Source organism: Arvicola amphibius, chromosome 18, assembly GCF_903992535.2.
Source record: "Arvicola amphibius chromosome 18, mArvAmp1.2, whole genome shotgun sequence".
Lineage (NCBI taxonomy): Eukaryota > Metazoa > Chordata > Mammalia > Rodentia > Cricetidae > Arvicola > Arvicola amphibius.
Genome location: NC_052064.1, coordinates 20,422,626 through 20,436,937, shown reverse-complemented (window position 1 = coordinate 20,436,937; position 14,312 = coordinate 20,422,626). Strand labels below are relative to the sequence as shown.

Here is a 14,312-nt window from a genome sequence, read left to right as displayed (position 1 = left end):
GCCTCTGCACAGTCCTGGGTGGTAATCATGGAGGTAGACTTCAGTCTGATGTGACATCCAGAACCGGTAACACCTTACCTTCATGTCTGTACCTGGTGGCCCAATGACATCACTGCTGATTGCAGAGGTCTCCTTGGGGTTTGCGAGCGTAATGCAGGGACAGGGATGGATCCAGGTTCCAGAATCTCCGCAAGATCCCATCCATCCTCTCTTGACACAGCATAACCATGAGAGGGGTGGGGGACTAACCGGAGTTCAACCTGAAAAAGTCAACTTGGACTCCAGCATCACATGGTGGATATTCAACAGTTATAGATCCCTGCCAGTCCTGCCACTGGCTATACCTGTCCTCACTCAATGATAAATAGCAGAGACCCTGTCGAGGAAGACTGGATTGTAGGTGCCGCCTCTGGGCCCTGAAAAGTCATTGAGAAGCCTTTGAAATCCCCCTTCAGGAGCAGGTTCTGGGGAGCCAGGTCTCCTCAAATTCTAAACTGAGAGTTTCCTCACAGGTTCAGGCAACAAGAAATGCCCTCAAATCTGAGGAAAGCACCCCCAAAAGAAGGGCTGCACAGCACTGCCTTTTCCCTAGGCTGCCTTTTAAGGAAATGCTTTCTTTTAAAGCAAACATCGGCCGCCCCTACGCTCCCGCCTCTGCCTTTCTAACCAATGCTGTACCGCAGCTTGCCCAGCTCCGTAGAGACCACCCCTTCCTGAAGCAGCCGCAGTGTGCCCACTGCTCCGATATCACGTGTCCCTGCCTTTGCCTCCGTCCCTCATTTATCTAAGGAGTTTGTATTCAGTTGTCGGTTAGTTGGCTCTGCTTCCTTCTTCCCTTCCACTGGATCAGTGGATCATGGTCTTCTGCTTTGGTGCACTTGAGAAATATGTTACATCCTTTTTTTTTTTTTCAAGACAGAGTTTCTATGTGTGACAGCCCTAGCTGTCCTGGAACTACCTCTTGTAGACCAGGCAGGCCTTGAACTCATGGAGATTTGCCTGCCTCTGCCTCCCCAATGCTGGGATTAAAGGCGTGTGCCGCCGCCCAGCTATGGAATATGTTACATCATTAATGGGACGTGTGACCACTGGAAGGATTCTGAAATTTTGGGGGCAAGTGTAAACACAAAGATTGGGTGTGCTTTAGATACCCAGCAAGGGTGTATTTCCAGAGAGAGCCATTTTATTACTTTGCTATGGATGTCACATTGCTTTCACTCAGGGTGACATTCAACAGCATAAGAAATAAGTTCTGAAGGCCAGCCAGACACAGAGGGACTCATTCTGGCCACAGAGGCTCCATGGTTGGTTTTAGGTTACAAAACAATGTTGGATAAAGGAAGACCATCAAAGGACGAGTACCACCCAGGTCCTCATCCTCCTGATACTCAAAAGTAGAAAAGTTCTGCATGGTTCCTAATGGGAATAAGCTGTGACTTTTTAAAGATTTGATTTATTTTATTGGATATACAGTGCTCTATCTGCATGTATGCCTGCGCACTAGAAGAGGGCACCAGTTATATAGAAATGGTTGTGAGTCACCATGTGGTCACTGGGAAGTGAACTCAGGACCTCAGGAAGAACAGTTGGTGCTCTTAACCTCTGAGCCACCTCTCGGCCCCTAAGTTGTTACTTTTTAAAGGCCACTGAATTGCTAAGAGTTTGATAACTTCTTCAAAAGGTGCAGTGGTTTCTGTAGACACCACACAAATGGCTCTAGATTCTTGTTCTCATCCATTTCCACCTCTTCTGGCCTTGAAGTGTCCTATACTTTGATTGCTTTTGTCTGGGCCATTAGAGGAGGACAGTGACCAGAGGCCACCGCAACCACTGGGCATGAACTTCTGGGCCCCGTTCCATCAGCACTCCACTTTGTGGCCATTCAGGCAAAGTTAGATGTTTCCCATTGCTTTAGTGCTCTAGCAATAAATTGTTTATATGGACCTAATAAAATGCAATGCTTGGAAGAACCAGAAGAGAAATATAGACAGAAAACAAAGAAAGTTCAGAGACTCTGCATGCCCCAATGGGTTCATCTTCCTCCTTTCCGGGTGATGATTTCAATAGTTTTAACGTGCACAATTTTATTCATAAGAGAAAGGGAGGAAAAATTCGATTTCAGAAGCCTCTAAAACACTTGACCCCGCACTGCCTGTAAAGGCTGCCGTTCCATACCGACTTGGCCCGTAATCCTGGCTTTTCTGTTGAATAGGGTTTCCTTCCTCTCTTTTTAATATCTGAGAGCTGTGGCATTTTTAACAGACTGCATCCTTTTGGAGTACCGTTCTCTCGCGGTGGGCCACTGCGAGGTGTAATTGTGTCCTGTGGGAAATGAAGGTGGTACGAGGGGTATGGGAGGAGGTTATTGAATCACAAGAACACGTTCCCTATTCAGAAAAAGATGACAGCGTGCAGGATGTTCAATTTCCTTCTGCCCCGTGACCGTGGCGAGCACGGCGTCTTAAAGCTCTGCTTTAAGTCATTGGTATTCACTGGAGCCTGCCTGGTTTTTGTTTTTTATTGTTTCAGAAACGTATTACTCTCTCAGAGCGGTTCCCAGGTTTGCTGCCTTTTCTTGGTATATAGGAGCTAAAGTAGTCAGAGGGAACACTTTAATTACATTTTAAGTGGAATAAAAGCATAAGTATATTTATGAAAATTCTAACAGAAGGTGCAGTGAGACCATTAACTTAAATCCCCAAAATGCATAAAGTAGGGTTTTTGTAATAAAAAACCATAGTTAGTGCATTGAATTGTACCTGCATATTAAAGACCTGCCCTAAACACCTAATGCCTGGCTGTGCATGTGGTAGTTGAAGCTCCTCCTGTAATACGTGTCCTGGGGATGCGGGGCATGGCTCTCTGTCTCCTAGGCTCGTCCTTGAGGTACTGCTGCAGAGATGCAGGTCGACTACCAAATAAGCATCGTCACACTGTCCCTCCGATGTCCCCTCTGCTCTCTCTCATTGGGCCATTTCCCTAGATCATCTATGCTTTGATTAAATTTGATTTGAATGAACTTGCAAATAATTGTATCCAGTGAAAACCATGAGGTGAGAGAGAGAGAGAGGAGGAACCGAGGTCTGTACCTAAGCTTGAGAAGAACAGAGACATCTGAGGAGAGAAAAGGCCAAGGGGTCTCTGCCAGGGCACTGAGCGGATTCAAAGGTTGGCTGGCTGTACTTACAGTGGATTTGACAAAACTATTCCAAAGAACCATCTAGAAAGATACAGCATAAATTATGTAGTGTCTCTTCCCGAGAATATCGGTTCAAGGTTGAATTCTAATCAAAGCTTCAATCTGAGTCACTTAGAGAAAGTTGTATAGCTTTAACCTCTTAAAATATTTCTTTAAAAAAAAACATATCTTAAAAACCTCGATATTCTTGCCCAGAGGAAAAGGTGCACATATGTGAGTCTTATAACGCAAATCAGTTCATTAAGAGGGGCTTGAAAACCGACACTACCCTGGGTAGGAATACATGTAACCAGTCTCTTGACGAGCAGTCTGTCTGCGACTCCCCAGGGAGCGTCCCAGCACCCGACCTCCTACTGTGCATTCTGCTTGTTGGGAACTTGACTAGTGATAATCCACTGTGCAGACACAAAGCAAAGCCAAACAGAATGGACTGGTATCATTGTCAGAAGCCTCAGCCTCGTCGAGAAAGAAAAAGAATGAATAAGAAATTAATAAAAAGGAAAAGAACACACCTGCTCTGTATGAGGTTGCCCGTGTCTGTGGGGCATGGTTACAACCTAGATGCAAAGCAGTTGCACAGCGCTAATGACCTGTGTTCTTGTCTCTGAGAATTCGAAACCAAGAGACCCACAGGTGCTGTGTGCTGAGTAACCCTGGGTGCTGTGTGCTGAGTAACCCTGGGTGCTGTGTGCTGAGTAACCCTGGGTGTTGTGTGCTGAGTAACCCTGGGTGTTGTGTGCTGAGTAACCCTGGGTGTTGTGTGCTGAGTAACCCTGGGTGCTGTGTGCTGAGTAACCCTGGGTGTTGTGTGCTGAGTAACCCTGGGTGTTGGGTGCTGAGTAACCCTGGGTGTTGGGTGCTGAGTAACCCTGGGTGTTGGGTGCTGAGTAACCCTGGGTGCTGTGTACTGTGTAACCCTGGGTGCTGTGTGCTGAGTAACCCTGGGTGCTGTGCGCTGAGTAACCATGGGTGCTGTGCGCTGAGTAACCCTGGGTGTTGTGTGCTGAGTAACCCTGGGTGCTGTGTGTGGACTAACCCTGGGTGCTGGGTGCTGAGTGATCCTAGGCTCTGGGTGATGAGTTACTTTGGGTGCCGAGTACTTCTTCCTGTCGCCTTAACAGGATTTACAATCACCTATGAGACTGGCAAACCCTTTCCAGCAAGCATTAAGGAGGTAGAGAGCCCCACCCTGAATGTAGATGGCACCAGGTCTTGGGCTGAGGATGAACAAAATAAAGCAGTGCCAAGCACAGAGCTAAACATCGATGTCCTCTGCTCTCTGGGTGCTCTGCCCTAAGCTCCAGCCACCATGCTGTCCTACACAAGTGCAAGGCGAGCAACCGTGGCTGTAGCCATGAGGACTGTAATTAACACAGGCTCTGATGTGAGGGACCCATGCGTCATGCTACGTCTCCACAGAGCACCCATTAATGTGGAGGCTCTAGCTAGTTTAACGTCCTAACTGAAAACCTCCACTATGAAGAAATGTGACATCTAAAAGTAAATGGTCTCCAGTATCTTTAGATGGAAATCTAAAAATTACCCATATTCTTTTAGGTAGCAGTAGTCTTGCCTTTCCCTATAACGTCCCTGTCAGAGCGGGATGGCTCACAAAAAAGTAGGGGTTACGAGAATACATTGCTCCCTCCTACCTTTACCCCAGCAAGGCTCAGCTGAGATGACGAACTCATTCATCCCGAGACTCTAGCTGATGCCCGCCTCAGTATACGCTCAGAAATGGGACGAGATTGGTTATTCTCGCATTTGCTGACTGGTGTCTTTCCTGGTCACCAGTTAACAATGGAAACAATGGGATCACATAACTGCTATGCGTAGGGGCTCTTGGAAGTCCTGCGACCTCACTGAAGACACAGCTGCAGGATAAATAAGCACCAGACCACACAGGGGCCTCTGCCTGGCAGGACTGGGGCAGGTTGTCTGTGCCCTTGTGACGCTGTGCCTCTGGTGACCCCGTAAACTGCAGCAGGGGCTCACTAGAAAATGTCAGCGTCCCCCTCAAAGTCGGTTATCTTCTTCCCTCTTCCTACAGAATAATAAAGGAAAAAAAAACAGAACTTTTTAGATGAGTAGAAAAGGCAGAAGTGAAATTGGTAATTAAATCATGACAAACTTGAAGTAGAATTACATTGTTAGAAGTCAAATCATAGTTATTACTCAAACTGTGAAATAATTGTCATTCATAGAATAACAAAGACACTTTGAGAACAAGAATATTTGACTTTAGAAATCCCTGGAGCTATTTTTAAATGTGTATTATAAGGCAGAGTAGAGTTAACATGCTGTAGCTTGTCATGGGCTATGTGCTTATAATCCCCTGGTTGTATTATGGCCTTTTTCCAGGTGGAATTATCTGGTGAGCTTTTAGCTGTGCTTTATTGTCTTCATTTATCAATAACTTAAAAATATTCGCTATCCTCGGGTAGTTTATTCTTCAAACAGTAATAAATGGCTGTCATTTCTATTGTTCATATACAGAACCTCTAATCTTTGTCTTTTCTTAAGGGTTTTTTGTAAATTTATTTTTATTTTATATGTATAAGCGTTTTACCCACAGAGGCCAGAAAAGAACATCATATCCACTAAATCTTGAGTTACAAATGGTTATGAGCCCTTATGTGGGTGCTTGGAACCAAATCCAGGTCCTCTGCAAGAGCAGCGAGTGCTCTTAACCACTGACTGACCTCTGCAGACACTCTCCCTAAGATTTTTCACAGTGATAAATATAGTTTAAATGTTTTTCAAAAGTAGAATGTCTTTTGTATGCTCATGGCCAAGGGACCTTAGATGAAGATAGGCAATTTACTACTTAGTTCTCATGTTGATGGTATGATCTTTGTGCTCCTGCACGCCATGAAGTGGTGGCTTCTGCTGCTTTGTGCCATGGGTCCACCGATGACGGTTTAAAATCCAGGGGCTGGACCCAGCTATGATCGGGCTCTTCTCCACAGCCTATTAGTTGTGAGAACTCAGCTAGAGTATAGGAAAAGACCTGATTTGGTAAGATAAATGGGGATGGCACCGTTATATCTGAGTGAAATCTATGAAGGGCATCCATACGGTGCTGCGGTGTAGTTCATGCTTGGAAGTTTGGACTTCACTGTGCTCTGGCTTCCTTTCAACATGGAGCCTTTAAGAAGTGAAGCCTGGTGGCAAATTCTTAGGTCCACTGGAGGAGGGCCTCTGAAGGGATTGTGGGATCCCCGTCTCTCAGCCTTCCTGTGTTCCACTCTGACCCCCCAAACCTTCTGCCACTGTGTTTCTAGCCTGACACCATCCACCACCAAGGGCCAAGCAAGCAGGGCTGTGTGATCTTGGGTATGCATTAGCAAGTCTCCTTTGTCTTTATAAGCAGCCTGCCTCTACTATGTCATTCAAATTATAGAAAATGGACGGATACAGACAGGTTTCCAAAGTCTTGGGACTCTTTCTTTTTTTTGTTTTTTTTTTTTTTGTTTTTTTTTTTTTTCGACACAGGGTTTCTCTGCATCGTTTTTTTAGAGCCTGTCCTGGAACTAGCTCTTGTAGACCAGGCTGGCCTCAAACTCACAGAGATCTGCCTGCCTCTGCCTCCCGAGTGCCGGGATTAAAGGTATGCGCCACCACCGCCCGGCGGGACACTTTCTTTTATATCAAAACAATTGTGCACTGTAACGAAACAGTGTCATCTGTCATTCATTCAGTAAGCCACGAGGGCATAAGCTCCAGGTAAGTGCTGACCATGCTGTCCCCTCTCAGAGTCCAGCCTGATGACAGGCAGCATAGCCTATGCCCAGCCTGACCATTGAACCCATGGTTGGGACGCTGCATGCCAGGCAGGCTAGCCTAGAACCGCTTGAGCCCATCTCAGCGGTACTAGGGATCCGTTTAGCTAGTGTCTGTGACAAAGACAAGAAACAAGCTTCTCTCAGTGGCCATGTTACCTAGCACGCTGCCCATAACTTCTGTGTGGAGTTGACTACAGGGGAAATGTCAGTGGGCACTAACATGGGAATGAAGATCATGGGATCAGTCTTGTTGTTTGTCCACTGGTATCAAAAGGTGTTTTCATTATAAATGGGATAGGAAAACCTAATGTGACTATTAAAGCCTCCAGGCATAAGACATCTAAATGAAATTCAAAATATATTATAGGATTTTAATCTTGAAGTCACGAAGGTGCTAGCCCAAAATAACAGTCCTTTGGTTAATTAGAAAGGAAAAAAATACCTTCATGTGTCTTTTTTTTTTTTTTTTTGGTTTTTCGAGACAGAGTTTCTTTGTGGCTTTGGAGCCTGTCCTGGAACTAGCTCTTGTAGACCAGGCTGGCACCTTCGTGTGTCTTAAAAAGAGTAGTGAAAATTTAGAGTGAAATTTGGGGAAATTGTTTTCTTCACTGAATATTCCAGTAGAGTATTATTCAAATAAATTGTGGGTTTTCTCTTTGCCTTCTATCTCTGTGAGAGGCTAGCCAATGCAAAAACAACGTTTAACAAAAGTCAAACAAAATATCCCCAAGATAAAAAAGCTTCATTCTTGTGACTGGTGCCCGCTTGACCGTTGCCCACGTTTTAAGGACACCCCCTCTCCCATTAAGACCCCTCTGTTCACTTTGTCATGCTTAGTGTCACCTCCTCTTTCTTCCAGAGCTTCTTTGAAGGACAGTCTGCACCATGGGACTCCGCTAAGAAGGACGAGAACAGAATGAAGAACAGATACGGAAACATCATTGCATGTAAGTGACAATGGCCGTGTGCGCCTGGTAGGACTGGCCACCAGGCTCATGCAGTGAGGATTTACTGTGCAATTACTGCCCCCATCTCTGCTGCAAGAGCTAGTGTTAAGGCTTGTACTAAACGAAGGAAAAATCAGCTGTGACCCCAGCTACATCGGTGCACCCTTCCTGGGAACCTGGTTTTACTTTTAGATTTAAGGTGTAGCTAATGCAGGTCGTGTTACAACGCTGAGGAAGAAAATGCATTTGGAAGGCATAAACATCCCAAGCCTAATGTTTCCCAACTGCTGCATGAGGATGAATAGAAGCAATGGCTTCCAGCAGGCTTCATGCACAGAGCTGCGCACACATTGGCGCATTAATCCTCTGGACACTGGGTTCGGTAGGTCAGTAATAGCCCCATTTTAAGGCCAGGAAAGCGAAACTCGGAAGTTAAATGATCGTCTCTGTATCACAATACTCATTAGCCAAAGGGCTGGGATTATATCTCAGAAATCCCCAGCGCATGTGAAACCAAGCGCTGCCATCCATAATGCCTCAGACAGCTTTTAAATGGAGCCCGGCCTCATTAATGTTCCGTAACCATGCCGAGACGCATAGCAGATTGATGAGCCTCCTTCTCCCAGGGCTCAGACCATCCATCCTCTGCATTCAACTGCTCCAAGTCGTGGAGGATGGCATCAAGGTGCTGATGGGCCCACTGTGGCCACCTTGCAGAATCCAGGCTGTTGATGAAGGAGCATGAGCCTGGGCCTGGCTAGGAGTGTCTCGCTCACCATGCCATGTTACTTAGGAAAGAACAAACTTGGAGGGAACAGGAATTTCAAGGGAGCCGTGTATTTGTTTTATTGATCGTGAAAGCACAGCTAAATCCTGCTGCCTGCCTGAACGTTCCGTGGCTTGACAGTACGTTTCTATGGTAGTGATGCCCCAGACACTTCCGATGCTTTTGCAGACCTGCTCATCCATTCGAGTCACAGGTTACTGAGTGCTTGGAATGCGGCTGTTATGACTGAGAAACTGAATTCTTTAACTTTTGTTTCATTTTCGTTATTTTGGATTTAAATAGAGCATGACACTAGTGGCTATCATACTGAACAGTTACCTAGTTACTTTTCTATTTCCTTGACAAAATACCATAAGCAAGGCAGCTTATAAAAGGCAGCATTTAATTTGGGGCTCACAATTCAAGAGGGTTAGATTCCGTGACCATCATGACAGGGAGCATGGCTCTGGAGCAGTAGCTGAGAGCTTATATCCTTATCAACAAGTGGTGGGGGGAGAGAGAGAGGGAGGGAGAGAGAGAGAGAGAGAGAGAGAGAGAGAGAGAGAGAGAGAGAGAGAGAGAGAGAGAGAGACTGGGATGGTATGGACTTTTGAAACATCAAAGCCCATCCCCAGTGACACACCTCCTAATCCTTCGGAAACAGCTCCAGCAACTGGAGTCCAGGTATTTAAACATGGCCCTATGAGGGCCAATTCTCATTCAAACCATCACAACCATACAGATTGTTGATTGCTGAGTAGGGCCTACACAGAACACAGAAGGTTCCAGCCAAGCCTTGCCTTCTTCCCTTTGGATACAAATAAAGGCAAACTGCTGCCTTCTCAGGGATATAAATGTCGCATTGGAATGCTTCATTGGCTGGCCTTTAAAACACACCATGGTAGCTTAGGGCTTCGTGGCTGAATCACTGTCATTATGGGCAGGAAATGTGCCCTGAGGTCTAGAGTTGGATTTCCCCTTGGTGAAGAGAGTTGGCACTCTGGGACACTAGATCAGTACTGAGTACTGACAGTACAGAGGTCATAGCATAGCAGAGGTCATAGCATAGCAGAGGTCATAGCTGTTGATCCTGCCCTGGGACAGAGCCAGCAGGCAGACTGATGACTGTGGCTGTCTTTAACTCATCGTAGAGGATTACAGAGGAAAGCAGCTCTTCTTGGCCTACATGGACCTTCCCAGTTATGGTCGCTGAGATCCACTGCAGCCTTGCTTTGTGGATGAATCCATATTTCTCTCATGGCTTGCAAGACCCTGACCAGGAATCTCTTCTGCTTCATGTTAAGGTCCAAGCAAGATGTTCTTTCACACACCAAGTGACAGGGTTCTTGTCCTGGATTCAGTGTAGTGTGTCTTTGTTCTGGGAATTCCAAAGGCCATGCCATGCTAAAGGGAGTTTTGTGCAGTAGAGCACCAAGCCTGCTTCTCCAGGAAGTCTAGCTGAGTGCTTACCTTGTAGGTTACTTGTGAAACGCTTTGAAGGGAGGGTATGTGCACATGCATGTTTGAGAGCACATACATGTACGGGTGGATATGCATAGATACTAGGAGGGCTCTGAGTCTTGCTGTACCCCCTCGCTTCCTTAGTCCCTTAAAACAAGACCTGTCTCTGACCTTGGACCTAGGCTGGTGGCCAGCAAGCTCCAGCCATCGTCCTGTCTTTCCCTTCCATAGCACTAAAGTAGCAGGCAAGGCACAGCCATCCCTGCCTTCTTACGTGGGTCCTGGGAATTTGAACCGCAGGCTCTCTTACACACGGAACTACCTCCCCAGCCTGAGAAATACCTTCCAATGATGGGGGAAACGTCCCTGAGGTTGAACATCTTCGCTCTGAGATCTGACATCCAGAATCTGAGGCATTTTGAGCATGAAAAGATGCCACAAGTAGAAATGCCCACAGCAATGACATTCCACAGTACAAAACGGTTTTCCAAATTGTATAAAACTATTTTCGGGCTGTGCATTCAGGGAGGGCATGAGGCATAAATGAAATTCACCTGTAGGCTTGGGTCCTCATCCCAAGAGATCTTGTCTGTGTCTGTGTGTATATATACATACATACTATGTTTGTATGTGTGTGTGTAAATATGTATCCCTGCAGTATTCCAGAACCCCAAAATTCCCATTTCTGGTTCCAAGCACTTGTGATCGGGGATATGTTAACCTATGAAAGCTAGCATTTACTAGATTGCACACCACTCAGCAATTTACACAGACTTAACTCGTTTACTCTCTGTAAGGACAGCATGAGATGAGTGTGTGTGTGTGTGTGTGTGTGCGCGCGCGCTTGTCTCTATGTCTGTATGTGTGTCTGTGTGTGTCTGTTTTTCTCTATGTATATCTGCATGTGTGTCTGTGTGAGGATACATATGTGCATGTGTGAGTCTGTATGTGTGCGTGTCTGTTTGTCTGTCTGTGTGTGTCTGCACACATTTACACCACATGCATGCCTGGTGCCTGAGGGGGCCAGAAAAAGGCATAGGAGTTAAAGTTGGTTGCGGACATCCACGTGGGTGCCAGGAATCAAGCTTGGGTCCTCTGAAAAAGCAGCCAGTACTCTTAACCTTTGAGCCTCTATCCTAAGACACAGTTACTATTTAAGCGTCTGTTTTCAAAGCCATACAACTAGGGCAGAAGGGAGTAACGTGGCAGAAGGACCAACTGTGGCTATTTCACAGAACATACAGACGGAAGTAGAGCAGATTGAAATCTTGCTGACTCCGTAGGTTTCCAGCATGAGAGACAGACAGGCCGAGACAGGCAGGAAATAGTAGGTCTCCGGCTGTCAAGTGGAACTACATTGCTGAGGTCCTGCTGGGACCTGAGGGGAGCATAGAGGGAGAAGCAGTGATCAGGAAAGACCCTGGAGGGAAAATGGGAGACCATAGGACTTGGGGTTGGTGGGGCTGATTTGGGGTCTCATCATGCTTCCATCTGAATGATCTTGGGTGAGCCATGAACCTTCTTAATGTGGCAATTTTCTGAGAGCATAGCCTGCTATAAAAGTGAACATTAAAATGGCATCATTGTTCCCTGTGGTGGGGAGAGTATATTGTCTTCATCACAACTGCTGTCTTATTCTTTTTAATGATTTATTTTTATGTGCATTGGTGTTTGACCTGCACATAGGTAAGGGTATCAGATCCCCCTGGACTTACAGACATTTGTGAGCTGCCAGGTGGGTGTTGCGAGTCGAACCCAGCTCTGGAAGAGCCGCCAGAGCTCTTAACTGCCGAGCCACCTCTCCAGCCCTTCCTCTCTTATTCTTTAATAGCTTAGAACAATAATAATAGTGTCATTTGAAATGAAAGCATAAAGACTGAGCATATCAGAATTGTGAAGTAAACACAATGCCATCCTGCCACTTAATAGTCACCATCCCTGTGACCAGCGAGCCGGCTCTCCACAGACTGGGCTGTGTCACGTGGCTGCCTGTGGCCTTGCATGTCACATTTCCAATCTTCTGGGTGCTTTCCACCCTGTCTCCTCTTTGTCCTCTCTCCGCATTGCCACATTGGATTGCCCTGTTTGTGCGCCTTTCCAGGGACGATGTCACGCAGAGACTCCCCTACCCCAGCTACTCCATCCGGTCTCCCTCCTCCTGTCTCTGCAGTACCTGGATGCCTCTCCAAGTGCACAGCCTTCCCTCCTCCTAGTTTGCTACATTTTCTAAACTCTCTCTAGATTAGTCTGTCATTTCTAACTCGTTATTTATGTAAGCATATTTTGTGTGACTGTGTATCGTGTGCATCATTTATTTATGATATAGCAAGTCTATAAACTGGCTATTTGTGTAATTATCTCTGGGACTTTTGTGTTGACATCCCCTGAGGCATTGATCCCTTGAACCTGCCAGTTATTAATGTTTCTACAGTAGAGCATCCAGGTCTTTACAACTAGTGATATACTCTGTGTGAACTGGGGTTTTCAATACTATACATGCGTGAGGAAAAACCACCACCTTTGTCATGAATTGGAGAAGCGCCTGACAATAGCCTCTGCCCCGTATCTGTGTGAGACCGTGTGACCTGAGAGTGGGGTCACTGGGGAGAAGACCCAAGAATGAGTTCCTTTAGCCGTGTTTGTGAATCTACTGGAGTGCTTTTTACTAACGTGAGTAGTGCCATTCAGAAACTGCTTCGTTAATATGTGTGACCGTGTGTGTGTGTGTGTGTGTGTGTGAGAGAGAGAGAGAGAGAGAGAGAGAGAGAGAGAGAGAGAGAATGAATATCTCTTAGTTATTATAGAAGCTATGCAAAGATTTGAGGGGGGTAAGAATTCTTACCTAACCTAACCTAATCTAACCCTTGTGTGTGTCCCCATGTATATATGGTTATATCTTTATAGGTATAGACAGCAGTTGGCATTCTGCCTCCCTAGAGATTTATATGAATGCAGAAAGGCCAGTTCCCCTCACTGAGATGTCTGCTTCGTGGAGTCAAGGCATTGAGGGCAGCCCCTCCTCTTGGCGTGAGGAATTGTGGGATGCAGTGCACATATCATAGAAATTCTCCGCGGTGCTTTCTGAAGAGCATGAAGGAAGCTCGTAATGATCACGCTCATTGTTTCAAAGCCGTGTTTGCATATAAACCGGTGCTAATGGCACCTCCACACTGTTTATTGGCTTTGCTCTTAAGTAAGTTAAGCTTTTCCTTTAGTTACACTATAAATTTGCTGAGCTGGCCCTCTCCACATCGAAGCGAGCGTTCCGTCTGCCATCACCACCACCACACGCACTGACGGAGCTCTTCTAATCCTCTCAGCGATTCCCGGTTATAACTTAACTCCAGGCAAAGGCAATCACCAAATCTCCCAGCTAACGAGGCAGCCCCTTTGCAGCTGCTCCCCATTATGGGATACTGGTAGAGAAGAGGACGAGCCAGAATCCATAGACACGGCATTCCCAGGCAGATTCTCTCTCTTCTTCTTTGCCATTTATTCAACCGATACATATTTAATTACTGTGCGCCTGGTCCTGAGCCAAGCTGAAATCCCTGCCTCCACATATGTTTACATGTGTGCCTCATATACACTAGACACTGTTGTGTATATCGGAGACCCAGCGGGGCACCCAATAGACAGGATGGCGGGAGGACCGCAGACCAGACCGAGCAGCCACTAAGAGTATGATGTAGAATGTGCATTGCAAAGAGACGCTGGAATGAGGGAACTGGGCAGGCAGAGTGATGGTGTGGGGTGCAAGGTTCAGGTTTTAGGATGTGGTCCAGGAGGACCCTCGTGGGAGAGCAGGACACAAGTCAGAACTTGAGGCGGAGGGTGAAGAGAGCAGTAACTACAAGGCGAGAACAGGCAGAGGGGAGAGGTGGGTGGGAAATTTCAGGCACGAGGCACTGGGGTGTTACTGAGGCAAGTGACAAAGTTGGTAGAATCCCTACCCTCATGAACCCGAGAGTCCCAGGGCAGAAGTTGGAGGAGCTGTGGAAGGAATTGCATGATTATACATGATGTCGCAAATGATTGAGATACAAGTTAAGGGCACAACCAACGGGACATGATCCCATTAAAGCTGGAGTTTTGGGGACTGACTTATTTGGAGGTGTGGGAAGGCCCCCTGAGGGTGTGACGTGGAACATGGC

General features: G+C 46.4%; 1 protein-coding gene across 1 annotated transcript in view; it reads left to right on the top strand.

The window, feature by feature from the left end:
* The window catches only part of Ptprm (protein tyrosine phosphatase receptor type M), a 670,047-nt gene that overhangs the window by 575,861 nt on the left and 79,874 nt on the right, over positions 1-14,312 (top strand). The window contains exon 18 of the mRNA XM_038315433.1: positions 7,844-7,931. Coding sequence (XP_038171361.1) covers positions 7,844-7,931 — 88 coding nt within the window. The remainder of the gene's footprint in view (positions 1-7,843; positions 7,932-14,312) is intronic.